This window comes from Xiphophorus maculatus, chromosome 1, assembly GCF_002775205.1.
Source record: "Xiphophorus maculatus strain JP 163 A chromosome 1, X_maculatus-5.0-male, whole genome shotgun sequence".
In the NCBI taxonomy this organism is placed as follows: Eukaryota; Metazoa; Chordata; class Actinopteri; order Cyprinodontiformes; family Poeciliidae; genus Xiphophorus; species Xiphophorus maculatus.
Window position 1 is genome coordinate 11,945,298 of NC_036443.1, and position 19,792 is coordinate 11,965,089.

At 36.2% G+C, this 19,792-nt stretch overlaps 1 protein-coding gene across 2 annotated transcripts in view; it reads right to left on the bottom strand.

Moving 5' to 3' along the window:
* The window catches only part of LOC102220967 (contactin-4-like), a 91,841-nt gene that overhangs the window by 44,945 nt on the left and 27,104 nt on the right, over positions 1–19,792 (bottom strand). For both annotated transcript variants that reach the window (XM_023337692.1, XM_023337683.1), the window contains exon 5: positions 10,904–10,999. In XM_023337692.1, the coding sequence (XP_023193460.1) occupies positions 10,904–10,999 (96 nt within the window). The remainder of the gene's footprint in view (positions 1–10,903; positions 11,000–19,792) is intronic.

The window sequence follows — 19,792 nt, forward strand, 5'->3', positions numbered from 1 at the left end:
AATGTTTTACCACTTTTGAGAAAGAATGCATCCAATTGTAAGTTAATAAGAGAAACCTTGCTGTGAATCTTATAACTACACCATAAAAGACAGAATAATGCCCTGTGAAACCATTATATTACAGTTTGTGTCACTCGATTTCGTACCACCTCTCATTATCTGATGTAACAAGTTTCTGGGAAAGGACCCCGGTACTACCAGCCAAATGGAATGCAGTAATAAAAGCTTTTGCACTAACAGTGGCATTACAAGGCTGAATATTGGTGTTTTGACATATTGACACAAGGATAAATTGCTCTGGACCACACTGCATCCCTGTCCCAAAAGCAATCTAGGCTGTTGGTAAAACTTGTCTAAGTGATGACTCTGCAGTATAGCACAGAGAATAAAATAAGTGAGATGTGAGGTGTACACTTATCCACCTCTGCTGTTTTATGGCAAGTGGGACGCCTGGGCTTTGCTGTATTATTTGTATTATTGCAGCCTAGCAAGTGTAATGGAATGCTGATAACTGTATGTTTCCATCATTTTTCTAAGGCCATACTCCATTTTTATTTAACTATCCCACCTGTTTGATGCATGAACAGTTTCCCTTTTAGCCTGTTTTCATATAATCTTTTGAACAGTTGCATCCTGCTACATCTCCATGAGCTCCCTAAGTCGGTGCATTGACATGCTCATCTGTCGTGTCTTTGACAACGTGGCATTTTTCAAACCTTACAACATATTCTTAAAGTTTTGCTGTCTATGCTCAGACTTTTTGTGCTTTTAAACACAGGTTGCTGTCCTTTTAGCTGTCAAATGTGGGAAAGTGAAAGCTTTTCTAATCGATCCAATTACAGTAGTACATCAAGCATACTTTTCACCTCTGTGTGTTTTTTTTACTGTCACATGGATTGACAATAATGCCCAGCGACAAATGTTCAAACTCTGTGTTCCAGAATCACTTTGAATTTTATATTTATCTTCATCTGATGCCATACCTTTTGTGAGTTGTCAACTAACTCTTTCTTCTGGGATCCTAAAGTCATGCTTTCCCCGCTGTAAATCAATGGTGCGTGTTCTAGCATTTTAATGTGATGGCGAATGACCGTCAGTTTGATAAATTACAGTTTTCAGACCCTTTCGTGACAGTTTGTAGGTCTCTATCGTGGGTAAACTCATGCTCGGTCTGTTTATGCAGTTAAAAGGAGAATCACAACAACAACATGCAACAGTATTTGTCATGGTCCTGACATAAATACAACAATAAACACCCTGACTGAACAATTAAACTCAAACTTTAGAAAAAGAATGCAAATGGAGAACATTGGATGGACCAGGTTTTGACAGAGTGTTCCTCTAGTTCCCAAATATGTTGTATGCCTCAGACTTCATGTTTGTTTATCTAGCTCCAGCGAACATTTCGGGCAAGAGGCAAGGTACACCCTGGACAGGTCGCCAGTTTGTCGCAGGGCAACACAGAGACAAACACTACAAACAACCATGCACACACACTCACACCTAGGGAAACTTTATAGAGACCAATTTACCTGACAGTCATGTGTTTGGACTGTGGGAAGAAGCCAGAGTACCCAGAGAGAACCCACGCATGCACTGGGAGAACATGCAAACTCCATGCAGAAAGACTCCAGGCCAGGAATCAAACCCAGGACCTTCTTGCTGCACGGCAACAGTGCTACCAACTGCACCACTATGCAGCCCCATGTTTGTTTAGACAAATGCAAATATTTCAAAATAATATTTTTATGTTTTGCCATTATTTTAACAAACTGTGATTCAGCCCCTATCATTTCCAACAAACCGCATTACCTTGAGCCAACTGTCCAAAGGTGGAGAAGTTGGTGCCGTTCTCACCTCTTGATTACACAATTCTCTGCTCTGATTGACTCACACACTCAGTTAGTAATTTTAACAATCACTTTTTCACAGTGGGGTAGCACTTAATGTTCTCACATAATACTTTACGCGGCCAGAGTATGCAAAGAGAGGGATTTTTTTGTTCTTTGAAAAATGTGCAAGATCATCTTTTGGAGCTCCTTTCTGTACTGTTCAGCTCACTGGAACTGAGAATGACTGATTTTGTCTCTACTGAAACATTTCTTTGTCGAGCCGGGCTTTTGATTTGTCTCATTATCCTGCCGACAACTTATTTTCTGTTTGTGTGGTGAAGGAGATGAATAGTATTTAAAATCTGTTTTTATTTGAAAGAGTTTAAGATGCCATACGCTCAGGAAAGATGAGTTCTAAACAATTTCTATGACATTAATTGATATACCCTAGGAGTGAACATCCTAAAATGCAATACAAATGTGATGACACTTTTAGTTGATATATATATATATATATATATATATATATATATATATATATATATATATATATATATATATATATATATATATATATATATATATATATATATATATTATGGATAGATGAGAAATAATGCTATGTACTCTACAAGTAAATTCATATTTACTTGAAAAATAAATAATAAATTCTTATTTATTTGTAGAGTACAAATACATTTTTATTTATTTCAATTTTTTATTACTTATTGCCAATATACTAAATATTCTGCTGCTTGGAATTACTACTAGTTCTAAAATAGTATGTTTTATTAAGTAGACATACAGTATCTTCATCAGCTTGAATATTCCGATGACTTGTATAACTCCAAATAAAATAAGACAAAACTTGACTTTAACAAACTATATTCTGAGAGGGTAAATGATCAGAATACATAAAACTGTAATACGACAGAAAGTTGTCATGATAGTTTTTTATTTCATTCGCATGCATTGAGATACTTTCCAATGAAGTAAATGATTCTAAATTAACACATATTTGTTATTTTTATATTATCTGTCAATAATAAACAGAGATGCTAACTACTCCGTTGTTTTTCCCAGAAATAAATGTCAAGTAAATTTGTATTAAAGGGTGTGAATAATTGTTCAGGGTGCTTTATATCTACTGCAAGATACTCTGTGGAACTGCATCTTTCAAATGTGCAGGTTGTGAAAAATCAAATTAAACAAATGATCGGATACTAATTGGTTTCTTAAAGATTCATGTAGAGTAAAGGAAACAAGACACGGAAAGTAAAACGCACAATTGGCTTCATTTGATTGACTTCAAAGCCCTGTTTGAATGGGTGGTAATCAAATAATGCAATTGTGAATGACAGTGAGTTGCACATTTTCATTGTGGCTCCATTTACTCTTAGTATAATGAACCGACAGCATCAATTTCCCATTAATGATCCGAGAGGAGGGAAGAGAAATTCAACATGACAGGCCAAGGACGAGCGGAGTCTAAGAGTGGGTTTATGTGCAATATATGCACAGGTTGTGCCACAGTGTATCCCGGCAGGTCTGCTCCATGGAAAGTGACAGCTATTAACTATGACTTCCAATCTGTATTCATAACAAACAAGTTCACTCTATGAAATGGCTCAAGTCACGCACCGGATAAAAATCCCTGCGAGCTGTATGTGCTTCTATCAGCAAGCATACAGCTTATGTTTAGGAGGGTGGGGGTAGATGCACTGGAAGCACAAAACAAGTGATTTCAACCTTGAGTAAATCTGAAAAGCACATTTCCATTAGCAGAAGGAGGTCAGATGCATTAGGTCCTGGCCCTGCCACCGACATTCAGAGCTTCTCAAAGCACAGCGTGATAAGCCATAAAGTTAATATGGGGTAGCCCAGTAAAAGGATTCAGTCAGCGCTTCTTTTGAACGCACAACAATGTCTTGGCAGTGCAGAAGTGTAGCTTTGAAATGCTTTGCAGTTTTAAAATATCCTAACACCACCAATCTGCTTCCTACAGAGGGGCTGTGGATTTTGAGGCATCGTTAAAGTGAAATAATGGCTTCCTGAACGGGGTGTTGGAAACCCTTAAAAGGGAGATAGAGGATCTTGTCAAGGACTGCATTGGGCTGATGTTGAATTATGTCCTGTCACCCTGTATGAGAACATGACTCTCACTTTTTTTTCAGGGCAGAGAGTCTATTTAAATACAAGTCAGACTTCTCTCTGTAGATGTGAAGCTGCATTTCCCCCTAGTGCGGTAAGAATACAGAAAAAAACGAGAAAAGCTGAAAATGTTTAGTGAGGATTATTGGGCTCAAAATAAATATGTACCTACTTTCTGTTGGCAGTGTCTCGCTTGTGGTGCGCCAGCATCAAGATTGTTTCTAGTGTTACAAGCTCCAATTAACAAGTTAACTAATTTGAAAACTTTAGTAAATGATGTCAGGGGTCAATTACAGTCTGCAGCAGGAACACACACAATGCATCCTGTATTAAGTTGTGTTTTCACAACTGCTGAGGATACTGTATAGCTGTCTTATTTAGCTTTGATATGTGCTAGCTTAAGTTCAGCAGTCTTCAGAAATATGATAAACTGAAACAGATCAACAAACATCTGGCTTCAGCTCTCAGAGTGGCTGCCACTTGAGGAAGACAGCTTAAGTCTTTTCCTTCTGCATGGAGCAAACACAAAAACATCTTCAAAAAGTCTTCCTTCCACAGCTGTGAAGTCCAAAGTCTTTCTGCATTTAAGAGCTGGTGATCTTTGGTGGTTGAAATATCATCCACAAGCCTAGCATCTAGCCTGGATCTACCAACGTTATGTACATGGGGCCTTCACTGAAAGGGGCTAATTACAATGGCTGAAAAAATAAATTGAGTGTATTATTGCACAAATCAGAATCTAATAGCTTTTGCAGACTGCTTTTTAAAAATAAATATGTCTTGCAATAGAGCTGTACTGAACACTGAATTACTGTCTAGTGATCAATCACAGTGCGTTATCTTGATTAGATGATGTCCAGCAGGGGTGCACTGAATCAGCAAGTGAAAATTATGAGCACTGACTCCAGATCAGCTTTACTTTCAGTCAATTAGCAAGGGCCACAACCAAAATGTCAGTTTGATTCATTTAGTGCCAGCTTTGATGTATCGCTGGGAAGTTGAAAGGCAGCTCACTGTAAAAAAATCAAATGCACAGAAAATTTCTTAGATAACAAACTGCATAAATGCATTAGTGATAAAGTAGCCTCACATTTTATCAGAGGATAGGACAGTAATTTGGATCAGTGAGATCCTAAAGATATTTTCAATCACCTCCCAGCCAGGGGAAGGAAATGAGCAGAAACTATCTACTACATGGTGGACTGCACACTCAACTTTATTTTCTGTTGCTACTCTTCCATTAGCATTACAGCTGCATCTTTGCAGTATGATTGCATGATGTCATCAAAAATGTTCTTTTTGTCCTAAAGGTTTCAAGCGTACTTGTCACACGCCTGTCATGGTGGTGGAGCGACTATGGATGTTCGACCCAATTGGTTGCAAAAACAATCCTCAGATTGGCATCAATGAAGGCTTCTTTAGTTTCAGTGCAACGGTGTAACCAAACCACAACAACATGAACAATGAATGACAGACTGCTTAAAGTTAAATAATGAAATTTGAAGAAAGCATTTCAAGGAACAAACAACAGTAAAATGGTTTACATTAAATGAAGACCTAACAAAACAACACGTTATTTACAAACCAAGATGGACAGAACCTATATTATTTAATCTCAATAAATAATCAAAACCTAACATAGAAAACACCACAATGTGAAAAATCCCCATTTTATCCACTTCCTGTTATGGTGCAGTTCCAGAACTAATAAAGTGTGCTCACGTTTCCGGGGAATGTTTTGCCTGTACACACCTGCTGGGAAAGGGAAATGGCAGAGGTAAGTAGTCACAAGAACCAAACTGTCAATTTTTACTTCATTAAATGTTTCGAGTTTATGTTATCGTAGTTTAAACAATCATTTAATTCAATACTGAAAATAAAAAGAAGCAAAAAGAAAAGAAAAAAAAACTATTGGAAATCCAGATGCTGTTATTTTTTTTAACTTTGCTCCACAATTGTGTTCTTCTGAACAGAAAAATTGCATGTCTAAAATATAAATGTAACAATGGCTCATTTTTACAAATCCAAATATCTATAAACCTATTTGACTAAATTCGAACTCTGATTACAGGGAAAATAATAGGATTCCTTACTACTAAGTAAATTCAAATGTTTTATTTTTCATGTTTTCAATACAAATAAACTTAGGAAAAGAAAATAAAACTCTTTAACTCTTAGGCTCCAAAAGGATTTGGTTCTTGTCAATTTCTAAAATTATTTCAATATGGCCATATGTGTACGAGAACAGATTGGAAACAGATTACATCATGCTAGTATTTACTAAAGAAAGAGGAAAACCTAAATTGATGGGTTTGCAAGAAAAAAAAGTATATTTTAAAAACAATGCACAGAATATAGAAATCTAAAGACAATTGACTTCCATGCTAATCATATCTGTACATTTTACAGGACATGTGAAGAAAATTAAAATTTAGTCTCTGAGTTTCAGAGCCAAGAGGCCCCTGAGGTTTGTTGCTCTTGATTTTGTTAAACTCGCTTCACCTAGAATATTTATTTTCACTGCTTACAGACATAGAAAATATTTAATAAACAACTGAGTTATTTGCAGCACACTAATAAAATGGCTATTAGCAGTAATTTGGATTATCACCTTAAACTTTTTATAACCAGTTAAAACTTAAGTGTTTCAGATTCAGAGCCTGTTTTCACTTGTCTCAAAATGACCATCAAATGTCTTACATAAACTCATTTCAAGTTAATTTTCTCTCATTTCTGATTATTTAGAAGCATTTTTCAGTACATAATAACTCTACTGTTTACACTTACAATATAACTGAAAATTAGGACTGAAGGAGGATAAATGAGTGATGGTGTGTGGGTGTGTTTAGACATATGTCTGAAAGATGATGGCATGCTTGCAATTTTACAATTATGATAAAAAACACAGGTCATTCATCTTACTGCATATCTTTAGATTCTGAATGCGTTACTCAGAAGGATTGATTTCTAGTGACAGCTAGTTCAGTTAAACATATTGAATAGATGTTTCCAAGTAAAAAGGGGTTTGATCTTAGAAGAGCCGTTCCACCAATAGAAGGATGAATGAAAGCTGATTTTGGCTGCTTTTTTGTAGAGTATCAGGGACACAAGGACACAGACATAAGACAAAGAATAAATATAAGGCTTTAAGTAGAATTTATCTTATTTATTCTATTCTAGCTTGCTATTTACACATTAACAAATATGCAAACAATTGTCTGCAGGAAATACTTGAGTTATGTTATGGCTCACCTTTCACAGATTAAAAAAAATTAAAGTGCTTGACAACGCAGTAATGCACAATATCAAAAATAATCTGCAGCTGAGGGGGATTTCATTCTCAAAAAGTCAATTATAATTGCTGTTGTCTTTGTACTTGCAGCATGTTCTTCTTTTTGCAAACTACAGGAGCGCTGAAAGCTGAGATATGTGCAGTACATCAACTATTGCAGCAAAAGTACCGCATGCAGTCAATTAAAACCCACCAGCACTTTATCATTTACCGTAGATGATTACTAATTCATTGGGTTCAATATATTAATACGAACAGTTATATTTTATTTCGAGCTGATAGTGAGCAGCTGTCAAACAGCAAGCAACATTTTCAATGAACACTCAGTCAAACATCTACATTTTGGATGTTGGGCATCACTGGACCGTGCAGCCTAAACGCATCGCAGAATTCATTACATGTGGAAACATCTAAAGAAAAACTCTTCATTTTTGATTCAAATATGACTTGTAGGTGACTTCTGAAACATCAATCCAATTCCAAATAAATACATTATACTTGTTTACTGTATGTCTATTCCCTTACATGTAATCCATCCAAGTAAAAGTCAGCCAAGGTTGACTAATTCTATTTCCACCAGAGAATAAAAAATACCCTCTCTGAAAGGCTATCTAAAGAGCACACTGTCTTTTGTCACAGCACTCAGAGAAAGGAAGCAATTTCCTCCTGCAATTTGTAAAAATTGCCTCGAGTACAGACAACACACTCGGAGACACAAGACACTTTTCATATGTGATATTATCCTAAACAAATCTGCTTTCTTACAAATGATAAATAATCTGTTAGATTTAATTTGGTGCTTTCCAATCTGTCAAAACAGGACACTTTTAAATATTATTTTTTATGACACTGCTGTCACACTGAACCCTAGCACTCCTGGTTCTGCAGCTGTTTGCTGACTGGAGCGTAGGCATGAGAGTACCTTGCAGCAAGGGTCGTCCGAAAAACATTCAAACTGCCAAATCCAAGCATATGGCTCATTGCTTCAGCTTTTTATATTTTAACACAAGGTAAGATGTCTCATTATAACACAAACAGAAAAAAGCGCTGGAAAAGTGGGACTCCTATTAAGCTTCCAAGTGGTTATGTGATTAAGGACTCATTTTTCCCTCAGGGGGGGAACAGCAGGGTTCACCGCAGTCAAACGTGGAATGGGACATTTAAATTCATCCATAATATCACTATCAAATATTTTCCACTGCCGATATTAAAATATAAAACATTTTGTCATCTCGTAACCAAACGCAACCCCAATAAACACGTTTCATATGTTTTCAAATTAGATTGACAGTTTGACACGTTTTGGTCTGTTTAAAGCGGTTCTGGAGCCCCCGTCTCTCTGTGGGGGGAGGCGTAGATCAAACTGCATCGAGGCTGTCAAAATTAGATTTGCACATCTTCAAAAGAAGAAAGGAGTGCTAGAAACATTGATGTTACATTCAGTGCTGACTTTGACAAGAGAGTGTTTTATAGATTTGCATTAAAAAAAAGGAACCGAAAAGCGCATCAGAAGCATTTTGCAAACAACAGACCGATGCGTTTTTGCTTACCTTGCAGGGGCATTTGTTCCCCACATTTTCTCAACAGTAAGACCAACAAACGGAACTCTAGAGAATGAGAAAATGTCAAACGGGGGAGATACAACACTATCCGCAGCAGATGAAACAATCCGGCAGCTTCTGTAAGAGCGCCTTTATGCACCGATTAACCGCTTGGTTCTGGGGGAAATTAAAACCTGTTTCACTGATGCTGACAAGCATTGGTCAAAGGAAGCACAGTAGCAGGATTTCTGCCCTCCCAGCTTCAAAGACACAGAAGTGGAAGAAATGATGAGCTTGTCCGCATTCATGCTGAATAATCATCAAAGATACATTTCCAGGAGAATGCATACTGATGTGCTTCAGACTGTAGAGGGAAAAGTTATCTATTTGTGGTGGAGTTGAAAATAATTTTTAACCATAGTCACAAAACTTCAAACGATACCAACCTACTGCAGCCTCTACACTAATTGGCACACCTTACATAGATATATAAAAAGCCTTGCAGTAAATTCCTCTTATTTCACAGCAGTATAATTTAAGACAAAAACAAAGAAGATGTAAAAGAAAAAGAAGAGTAACCTTTATTTTAATTACATTTGCTAAGTGGGAAAAATTATTGGTATCAAAATTGTTGTTATTTGTACGAACAAACTAAAGTTTACTTTTTTATGTTGGTCTGATTGCTTAAACACTGTCTAATTAGCAATCCGTGACTTCATGTTTCCCTAGACTATAAATATAATGTGATGCGATCACATTTCTTTTTGCCACCCTTAAACATGGGAAACACAGACTTAATTCAAGATCATCACAAAACATAAAATTGGAATTAGTCTTCATTGAGACTTAATCATGTCTAAAGTAAGATTAGTAATAAATATGTTCAAAACAACCGGTTCTGTGATAAGCAAGGCTGCTTGAGTTTCTCACTTGAGTGAGAAAGATGGTAATAGGTAGCAGAAGAAACACAGTAAAGAATAATGTCTTGGGGTATACAAATCACCTTAAGAACCATTAGATGTTATATGCCAGCATGAGGCATTCAAAATTATATTTCAAACACGAATGTGAAAAATTTCCAAAACACAAACACTGAAAATATGTAAATTGTTTAGATACCACAAAGCTTCAGCCAATCTGAAAAAACCCCTTTCAGTTGAATGTGGCATAAAATGATAGATAAGTACATAGCACCTGTTAGGTATAGTGAAGGTTCTGGGATGCTGTGGACCAATTACCCTGTCAAATAAGAGATGAACCAGGATTTTAAACTGTCTAGATATCTTAACCAAAAGATTATATGCAAACTAATACAAAGCAAATAAAAAAACAGCTTTGTTATAAACTGTGTCACTGGGGATTTTATTTAAAAATATTATTATTTAACATTATGTTTCCCCAACTAAAGAATTAGTACGTTGAGCAGATCATACACGAAGGTGACTGACAAGAGCTCTGACTGAGTGTTTTTGACAGGAAGCGGTGCATTAGCACTGGGAGGAGGTGGAGGAGTTAGATTTTTGTCACAGATTATCTGTCTCATATAACACTATCACAACATAGTGATGGCTTTAACTAATATATGAAATAAAATACATTACATACTACAGCTTTGAATCAGAGATTAAGCTGTTTGTATTGTAAAATTACATGTAGATATACTTGCAATTAAAGTTAAGTTAATGCATGTTAACAATTAGTCTATTTTAACACCCATGTGTAGGTGTAAAGAGCGCTGGATACTTACTCCCAAAGATATAACGAGGTGATATAAGGGGGAGGAGGGGAATTACCATCTAAGCAAAGCTTTGTTATTCTGCTTAGCAGAGTACCAACCAAAAATATTCTCTGCAGATTGCATGCCAAATCTTTCCTCACCCTCCTAGAAATCAAGCTGACAGGCCAAAATGTTGCACAATAAAAATGACTCACTCCACTAACTTCAACGGCACTAGGAGACACAAGCAAAAAAAAAAGCCACCAGCAATAGAGAGTCTCCTCATGCATACCAAATTTCATATACCGGGTATAAAAATGCTATGTTTAAAGGTTTGCTGTCACGTGACTAAAACACCAGCGAATCTTACCTCCTGAGTGAGGGGGTGGGCCACACAGTAAGACCACTCCTTGACCTTCACGAACCCTCACTGGATTTCTTCTCTGGGTCTTGAAATTCTCCAAGTCTGTTTGACAAAAGCAGCAGAGTAAGAGATGAAAAATCATCAGAGAAATTCCAGAAGCGAGACGGTGCCCACACAAATTGATATAAAGAAAAAAAAAAAAAAAAACATGTGTGAACATTGCATAAATGGTTGGTCAGTAATTTTAGATCAAGGTAAATGACAGCGAAATGATGTTGAACAATGCAGAAACTCTCCATGTCTGTCATATGTTTGCATAAATATTGCTTTGTAAAGTCCATAACATTTCTGACTGGAGCAGAAAGCAATTCTTCAAGCATAAGTCACACATGAGTGAATTTAATTGAAACAGCGTATTGTTATCGCTTTCTGTGTTTGATCCGCTGCACAAAGACCGGCAACAATTAAATGACAAAGACAGAAACATCATTTGTATGGAAACCGATTATTTGTTGACAACCTGCTGAGAGAAAGCAAATAGAGACAGGAATTGCTGAACACTCTGCTAAGTCTCGCCTGCTGCGGCTCTTGGAGATATTACAGACGGCGAAGCCAAATGTGTGCCTGACATAAAATGACATAATAAAGACTCACTTCAAAACAACAGGGATAGAGAGAATGCAAATCTGACATCTCCTTTGTAGCAGCAGAGCAGGAAGAGGCTCTGGATAATGAATAGAGAGCACGATCTTCACACAACTTTTGAGCAATGCAAAGTTGTTTCTAGATAAAGAAAAACACACAAAGGGGAATCTTTTTTCATTCTTTTTCCATATATAATTTATTAAAAGCTTCTATACAACTTTAAAAAATCTGTATATCATGTTTTGTCCATTCTCCTTGCAAATTTGTCACGCTTCCATGATCAGATTTTTATCAATTCCTGTTGAATGAAGCTATTTTCTAAGTACACAATGCATTCAGAGCCCCAGCTAATGTTTTTTTTTTTTCCATTTATCCCTCAGACACAGAACACAATCAAAACTTCAAAACTTATGGCTGATTATTGGTCAGCCATAATATTATGAGCATTAATGTGGCGTAAACAAAATTAATTATCACTTCATCACATCACATCTTAGTGGGTGGGACATATTAGAGAGCAAGAGAATATTTGACCTCAAAGTTGATGAGTTAGGAGCAATTCATTTTCTTTCTTTTTGCTCAATCAAGACATTGATTTTAACTGAGACAAGTGAGGCCTGTGGTGCTTTAGATTCTGTTGTGCTGGGTTATGCTGTGACCTCCAGGATGAGTTGTTGCTTTTTTGTTTTTGAAACAATTTCAGTGTTCAAGGTAACCTGCTAGAGTCCCAAAGCTGTGACGATGTGTTGATTTTTCAGATCATTCAGACAATTTCATGTTCATAAACAAATTATACTTAAGTGATTTCCTAATTGTATACGGGTGGCCCTAATAAAACTTCCCCTTCCCTCTGAAATAGGGGTTGATCCCTGATAATTTATGATTCAACAAGGGAAGAGGGCTTACTTTTTCCACATCGGTTCAGGTTGGTTTGCATATAAGTAATCTGTGTGACGGTAAATTCAGGCAAACACACATCTCTATGCCGGCAGATTGCTTGTGCCTTCCACATCTGTGTTCTTTTGGGCTTTAAACTTTGGGCAGCACTGTGTGGAAACCATCCAAACCATAGTATGAAAGTATGAGGACAACAAAATACAGAATCAGCAAAAAAGACCCAATTACCCAAACCTTTCACTGTACAATATATCCAAACAGGCTCAATTACTATAACCAGAACTTCAGCAGAATGTCCTGGGTTGCAACACCTCATTTTTACAAGCTTTGGATATTTTTTATGTAGTTGTTGGATTATAAGTGCTTGAGCGGCACCTCTGCTCTAACCCCCTAAAATACCTAGAATGACTAGTATATAATGTTCAGTTTGAGAGCAGCCATACATAGAATTTAATATGGAATATATAGCAATCTACTGTCTTGTCAAAATCTTTGCATCTTGTCAGAAATGCATACACTGCATGCTTGGTTACTATTAGAAATGTTAGCTATCTCTTGTTAGAATGGAAAAAAACAAGAGATAGCTAGCATTCTGTCATATTTGTCTGATCTGGATTCTGAAAACATAAAAACAGTAATAGGTCAACTACAAAAAAATAAAATAAAATTTTATTTGGTACTGTCGAAAACAAATGTGTTTTTCATGTCATTGACTGTAACATTGAATAACTATCTGGTAAACAACTAAATTACAAGATAGATTTATTGAATGCACTTACATGCTTTTTCTGAGCAAAATACTGGGTAATATGAGAATACACTAAATTAAAATTTATAAGGCTTATTAAAAGGTAAGACGTGGTGAAAACATTTGCTTGCTACAGACAATAATGCAGGATATTCTCTTTAGGTAAATAAAACCTGTAGTTATATTTTAAAGGGTTAGTATTGTGTATTTTACAGGCCAATTGTAATTGATTTTATAACAAAATCATGTGAGTATGTTACCTTCAATCATTATAAAAATGAAACAAATTACCATTCCAGGAAAAGCAAATTAGTAGTAGAGACGCTGACTCCTAATTGTATTCATCATTTTGTGTCATTATACATCATTATCTGTTAATTTTTATTTCAAAAGGCATCAGTTCTCTCTAATGTCACAGCACCCTACTTGCTGAAAGCTACAGTGGCGTCTGATGAAAGACATATACATGGAAACAAACTGTGTATTTAAAAATAAGAAACTCTAAGCAAAAAGGTTTAGCTACCTAACACATGCAACCAGTTTAAATCATAGATCCCACATTTTTCATCTGCAAACCATCAGTCCTTCTCTATTGTGGATGTAAAATATGTTTCCTCACAACTAGACTCTCATGACTGCCACATCTTGGAGTTGGTTGATCATGTTTGGGTAGTTAAATTTCTTTTGCATTTAGAGTTACCCTTGCTGTCTTAGTAGCTTCTGTCAGTTTCTGGTCTGTACTTAGTTCTTGTTCTTCCAATCATTCTGTGATTATTTGATACCTTCTGTCTCTGTTCGCTGATTGCACTCTCAGCTGGTTCCACTCTGCTCATTAGTCTCTGTTTCTTGTCCCACTCAGTACATATCCCTCTGTAGTTGATGCTGGTTCATTTGCTCAATCCTAGTGTAGTCTGCCCAGTTTGATGGTCTTCATCTTCAGTTCAGATCTTTTGGATTGCATACTTTGTTGTCCGTCATTTCTTTTTGTATTATCGAACATCTTTGTCTTCGCTCCACCTCTCCCTCCTTTTGCCTGCATTTTGAGCCCTCCATGACCACCAACCCCTTTTGTGACAATGACTTCATTACCAAATCTGAGCAGAAATATTCAAATGTGATGAAATTCACTCCGGGCGATGCGCAATAAATCGTGTTTGAATAAAAAAACAATGGAGACGAGGTCACAATAACCACTGGGCATAAAAACAGATAAGTTTATTTTGGAGTTCAAAATGAACAATTGGACCAAATCTAATGTAAATTTCTTAAAGCCATTTGTAAAGATAACACACAAAAGCATCCAATGAACTCACAAGTGTGTCTGATCCCATCTGGGAGACGTAATACTGTGAAAGATGCTCCATATACTTTTCTTTTACCGCAGATGAAATGTGTTTTTATGATTTTTCCTTGTTGGTTTCAAATATTTTGCTATGGCCAAGATGAATGGCATTTGATTATATTGAGAATCACCAACAAATTAGACTTTTGATCTATCAAAAAGTGTCTCCCAACTTTGTCTCAATCTATCTAATTCAATCTGTAGGAGGAATTGCTGTCTTTTCTTTCCAAAGAACGATCTGAACAACCACTCATCTATAATGTAGATAAAAACCAAATTCATTTATCAAGCTAAAATCTACACACTTATGGCAAAGTAAGCAAAACAAGCAAACATAAATTAGGCATATCAAAGTCTTACAACTCAACACTTCTAAAATTTTTACATATACATACATCTTTCACAGTATTGCACGTCTTCCACTTACTGGCATAGGAAGATAAGTTCTCTTTGGTGAATAATGCTCCAGCATGTATCCCACTAAGCAATAGACCGGATTTCAATGTAATGACAGCGTTTAGACCTAATTTAAACTTGAGTCAGGGATACATCAATTTCCTCTGGCTTGAAGATATAGCTTAATCTAGGTTAACACAAAGTGGTAAGTGCCTGGTTTAAAAGCGCTATTAGTCTTGACTTTGAAGTAAACATTTGAAAGCTCCTTAAAAAAATGGCAAAAAAAAAAAGGTAGTGGCAGAAAATGTAATCTGAAATTCAAATACAGGTTCATTTGAATCACTAAAGATTAATTTTAACTTTGTGATTTTGTGGTAGGAGTTTTGATTTTGTTCATGGTAGAGGCAAAAAACCACAAAGTAGAGGTACTACTGGCGTTCCGGCAGACGGAATCCACTAGTTCCTGAAGTGTGGTCAAACATTTGCACTGTTTTCTCAATATCAGCAGAGCCAAAGTTCAGTTTGTTTTCATAAAACTGTCAGTTGTAGAGCATGATTTGTAATTTCTAAACACATCGTCACTCTCATAGAGCAGCAGCACCTCTTTGATTGAGTTTGTTAGTAGCACGCAGAGACCACATAGTCCGCTGACAGAATATCTCAGAGGCAGAGGAGAAGCAGAGTTAACTTGTAATTTGTAAAGTAAACTCATCAATTTTCTCATAACAACAAACAAACAAAAAGAAATGTTTGCGTCCTGGACCTCTGAATGATTTGCACAACAATGAGCTTGCCGATCTCTGGCTCAGCTGGTAAATATGTCGGCTTCATAATTGATAGCTGTGAGACCATGTTGCTGTTTTTTAAATCCTTGGCAGTGTAATTTAGGTCTATATTCAAGTTCGTAATGCGTCAGAAAATCTTTCACTTTTAAAACAAATATATATTAAATTTAACCAGTAAGTGTGTTTAGAAACACGTAATTGGGAATGCATCGTAGCAGCATGCATATTTCAAACGTACGAGAAGGGTTGACGTTCGACTTCACTTCCTTGTGTTTTGACTTGCTTTAGATGATTTTCTATACACAAACCTACACAGCAGTGTAACAGCAGCTAAATGAATGTTCAAAATGTTACTACTTAATATGATTAAAGATATTATTAAACATATATGAAGTGTTTAATTGTCTCTCAGAACCTTATGAAGACAAGGATTATAAGGGTTAAAATATTTTTCTATTTTTTTAAATTAAAAAAATATTCTAAAACACCTTTAGAGTCCACAGTCACTCTAGTCATAACATTTTCATAATAATTTGGCAGTGAAATCTGATCTACCTCAAAACCTTTTGAATTTAAGCCAAATAAGATCATTTATATGACAAGAACTTAGACCAAGCGTCTTGACCAAAGCAATGGAAAAGGTTATATATTTCTCAAATTGCAGCAAAGACATTTTTACGTCACCCTGAGAACAGAAGAGCTCCTCTGGGTGAAAGGTCAAGCTGGAGGTGTGCAAACACATATCACATTATATTTAGTTGTTCTTTATTTAGAACATAGATTGTAGTACTTTGAATTATAACATAATTCAATATTATTTTTTTCCCTTTTGTACAGTATGATGTAGAATATTTATTTTCAGATTAAAATGTATCTTTTACAAATAACTCTTAAACAGGAAATAAACTTTTCATCAGGCCCATTTGTTTTTGTAATAATTATTTTTTTTGGGCCAATCTGATGTAATATTTTAATCTTAAGCTCTAGGTTTTCATTAGCTTTACATAAAAAGATTAACAGAAAAATGCTTGAAAAGATCAGTTTGTTTGTATTTATTCTATGCATTTCACTTAATGGGTTACTGAATGTAACATGTCAATAACATCCTAATTCATTATTTAATTCATTAAATACCACTGTATTTGGAGGTGCATGGTGGCGCAGCTGGTAGCAGTGCTGCCATGTAGCAAAGTTTCAAATCCAGGTCTAGTTTGTTTCTGCATGGAGTTTGCATATTTTTTCCTGTGCATGTCGGGTTCTTCCTGGTACTGCGGCCTCCTGTCACAGTCCAAAAACATGCCTGCTAGGTGAGGGTATGTGCGTGCCTGGTTGTTTGTCCTGTGTGCCTCAGAGGTGCCCTGTGATGGACTGGCAATTTGTCCAGATTGTATCCTCCCTCCTGCCCAATGACCGCTGCAGAAAGGCTCCCCCCGACCCTGCAAGGATATTTCGATATAGTCGATGGATTAATTACTGTGTTGAATATGAATTCAGCTTGTAGTTCTTCCCAAAATGTGAGAACTACCCAAACCAGCATGTGTGACAAGTTTGTGGATTGAAAAAAAAGTCATATGAAAACAGTATTTTTCCCCAATTTCAAGCTTTCCATAAATTACTGTCATCAGAACGTGCGAGTAACATGCAGAGCCTGATTTATTACTGCCTTATTTCTAAATTTGAATATATGTTAAAAAAAAAACGAAAAAAAAAAACAGACTGAGTGAAGTTCTTTCTATCAATATTCCTTTGGTGTATGGTGGAGCGTTAATGAGCTAGATGCACTAAAAGCCAACAATGCTTGACAAGGCAAGCTGTTCAACGCCGCGTGGATCCTCTTATCAAGCCTATCACGGTTCTGCACCTCTATGGGCTTAGCCATGGCAGGGTTCGGGCTATTTTGAGTGCTTTCAGGTCCATGAAATTGGATGTGAATTTGCATTTTTGGGAGCTAGCTTTTCCGATGTGACTCGCAGTAATGAATGAGAGGCAAATGTGGAGAAGCAAAATGAGGCGATTCTACTGGAATGTGAGTTTGAGGGCAATTTGTGATGTGGTTACGTTTATCACCTCTCCACCGGACAAAAGGCAAGGAGAGTTTTTTCAGCGTTTTCTGAAGAGCTATTAACATTCTGCGGCTTTCGTGTTATTTCCTACCATTAAGCTTCCACTGAATGAACAACTGTATATTTTGGATTGGAATAGAACATATTCAGGAAATACAATAAGCTACTTTTTATTACTCTCTATCGCAACATGTGCACTGTAAAGTAAAGTCGCCATCCCAACTTTACCTTTCAGAAGATCTTAACTTGTATAAATGAAATCCTAGTTGCTTTTGCCAAGAATGATCATCATTATTTTAATTAGTTGAGATCAATTGGGTCATAAAATATTGAAATTTACTAAGAAGATCCTATTTCTCATCTTGTTTATATGTTACCCAATTAAAAAGTACTATGTAGAGACTTTTCTTGATGTTAACGCTTATAATAAGATACATGTAAATTTGTATAATTATTTAAAAATATCATTAACAAAAAGCCAGGTTCCCTGTGTGATGTATGTGAGCATGGACTATGAAACTAGCAAGTGACAGGATAAATGCCTTCTGTGTGTGGATTTATGCCGAAACCGGCCCTTGAGATTTCTTTTGTTCCAGTTTCTGACAGCTATTTAGACAAGTTATTTATAGCTGTCTGTCTGTCACATGGTACTTAAGTTGTAGGACAGCATAAAAAAAGTTCTTAGTATGCTGCAAATGTTCTTACTTGGAAAACACAGACATGGGGTCTGATTATTCATAACTCATGAGGTGGCAAAACCATAATAACTGACTATCAATGTAGGACACAGATTTGTTTGACAAGATCAAGAGACAGACCAAAATAAAGCAGAGCATATATTTGAAAAGAAAAATAATAAATGATTTTCAAATATTTTAACAAAGAAAGAGCTGAAAGGTGTGGAAATGTATTCAGTACCCTTTGGTTCCCAAAATATTATCAACAACGAGCCAACTAATTAGCAAATGGAGTTAGAAAAACTGTCATTTAATCTCTGCTTTTCTCAAGCATCTCAGAGGGTTGGGCAACAAACAGAATCGTGATGATTAAGGAACACAGCACACAGGTTGGAGATAGTTGCATAGATGTTTAACACAAGCTAAGTTATAAAACAATAACACAAGCTTCTAGCTTACCATTCAAAATGAGAAAGAGTGTGCAAGAACAACATGCAGGTACATTTTGCACAACTTGAAGTACACAATACTAACCCCATAATAAAGCATGTCACTGCAATCAAGCCTAGATGTAATAAGTAGCCATCTGCATAGCAATGGAAAGCAATTCAATGTTTCTGAAAAAAGAGCCAAGGGCTAGCTTATGCAAGAAGAAAGTATGGGGGGCCAAAACTGAACCTTGTGGCATCCCACATGGAAGTAGAGGAGACACAATCCCAAAATTTGAGAGAAAAAAGTGACACTGCCAAATAAGATTGAACCACTGCAATGCAGTAGTCCTGAGACACGCCTAATGCTCTAAATGAGAAATTTATCCACTGCCTCTAAGGCAATTATTGTGGTTTTAATTGTCAAACCACAATAACAATGCATTCACTATGATAAGTTTCGGTACAATGTAAAGCTTGGTAACAAGATTGAAAAGCATCTAAAATACAATGTTTTCTAAAAAAGACTATTAATTGCTTGTAAACTACCTTTTCAAGATTTCTTTTTGGAGATTGGTCTATTATTTGCAAGAATATCAGAATCAAGAGCAGGTTTCTGAAGCAGAGGCTGAATTAGAAGTCTCTACATGCATAGGCTAAATAGCTGTAGTGAGCTATTTAAATTGATCCTGTTGGAGCTGTCCACTGCAAACAGTTGTTAGTTTTGATAATAAAGCAAATTTGATGTTGGGCTTGAATAATTTTAGGTACAGCTCTAAGTGCAAATACAAGAGCAAACTTAATATCAATGGAAATCCATATACAGAGCTGTCACCATGCCAGATTTCTATCATAAATTCAGCTTTTTCACTCATCATTTAAAACTGTGATACCCTGATGGCTCCAGATGCAGT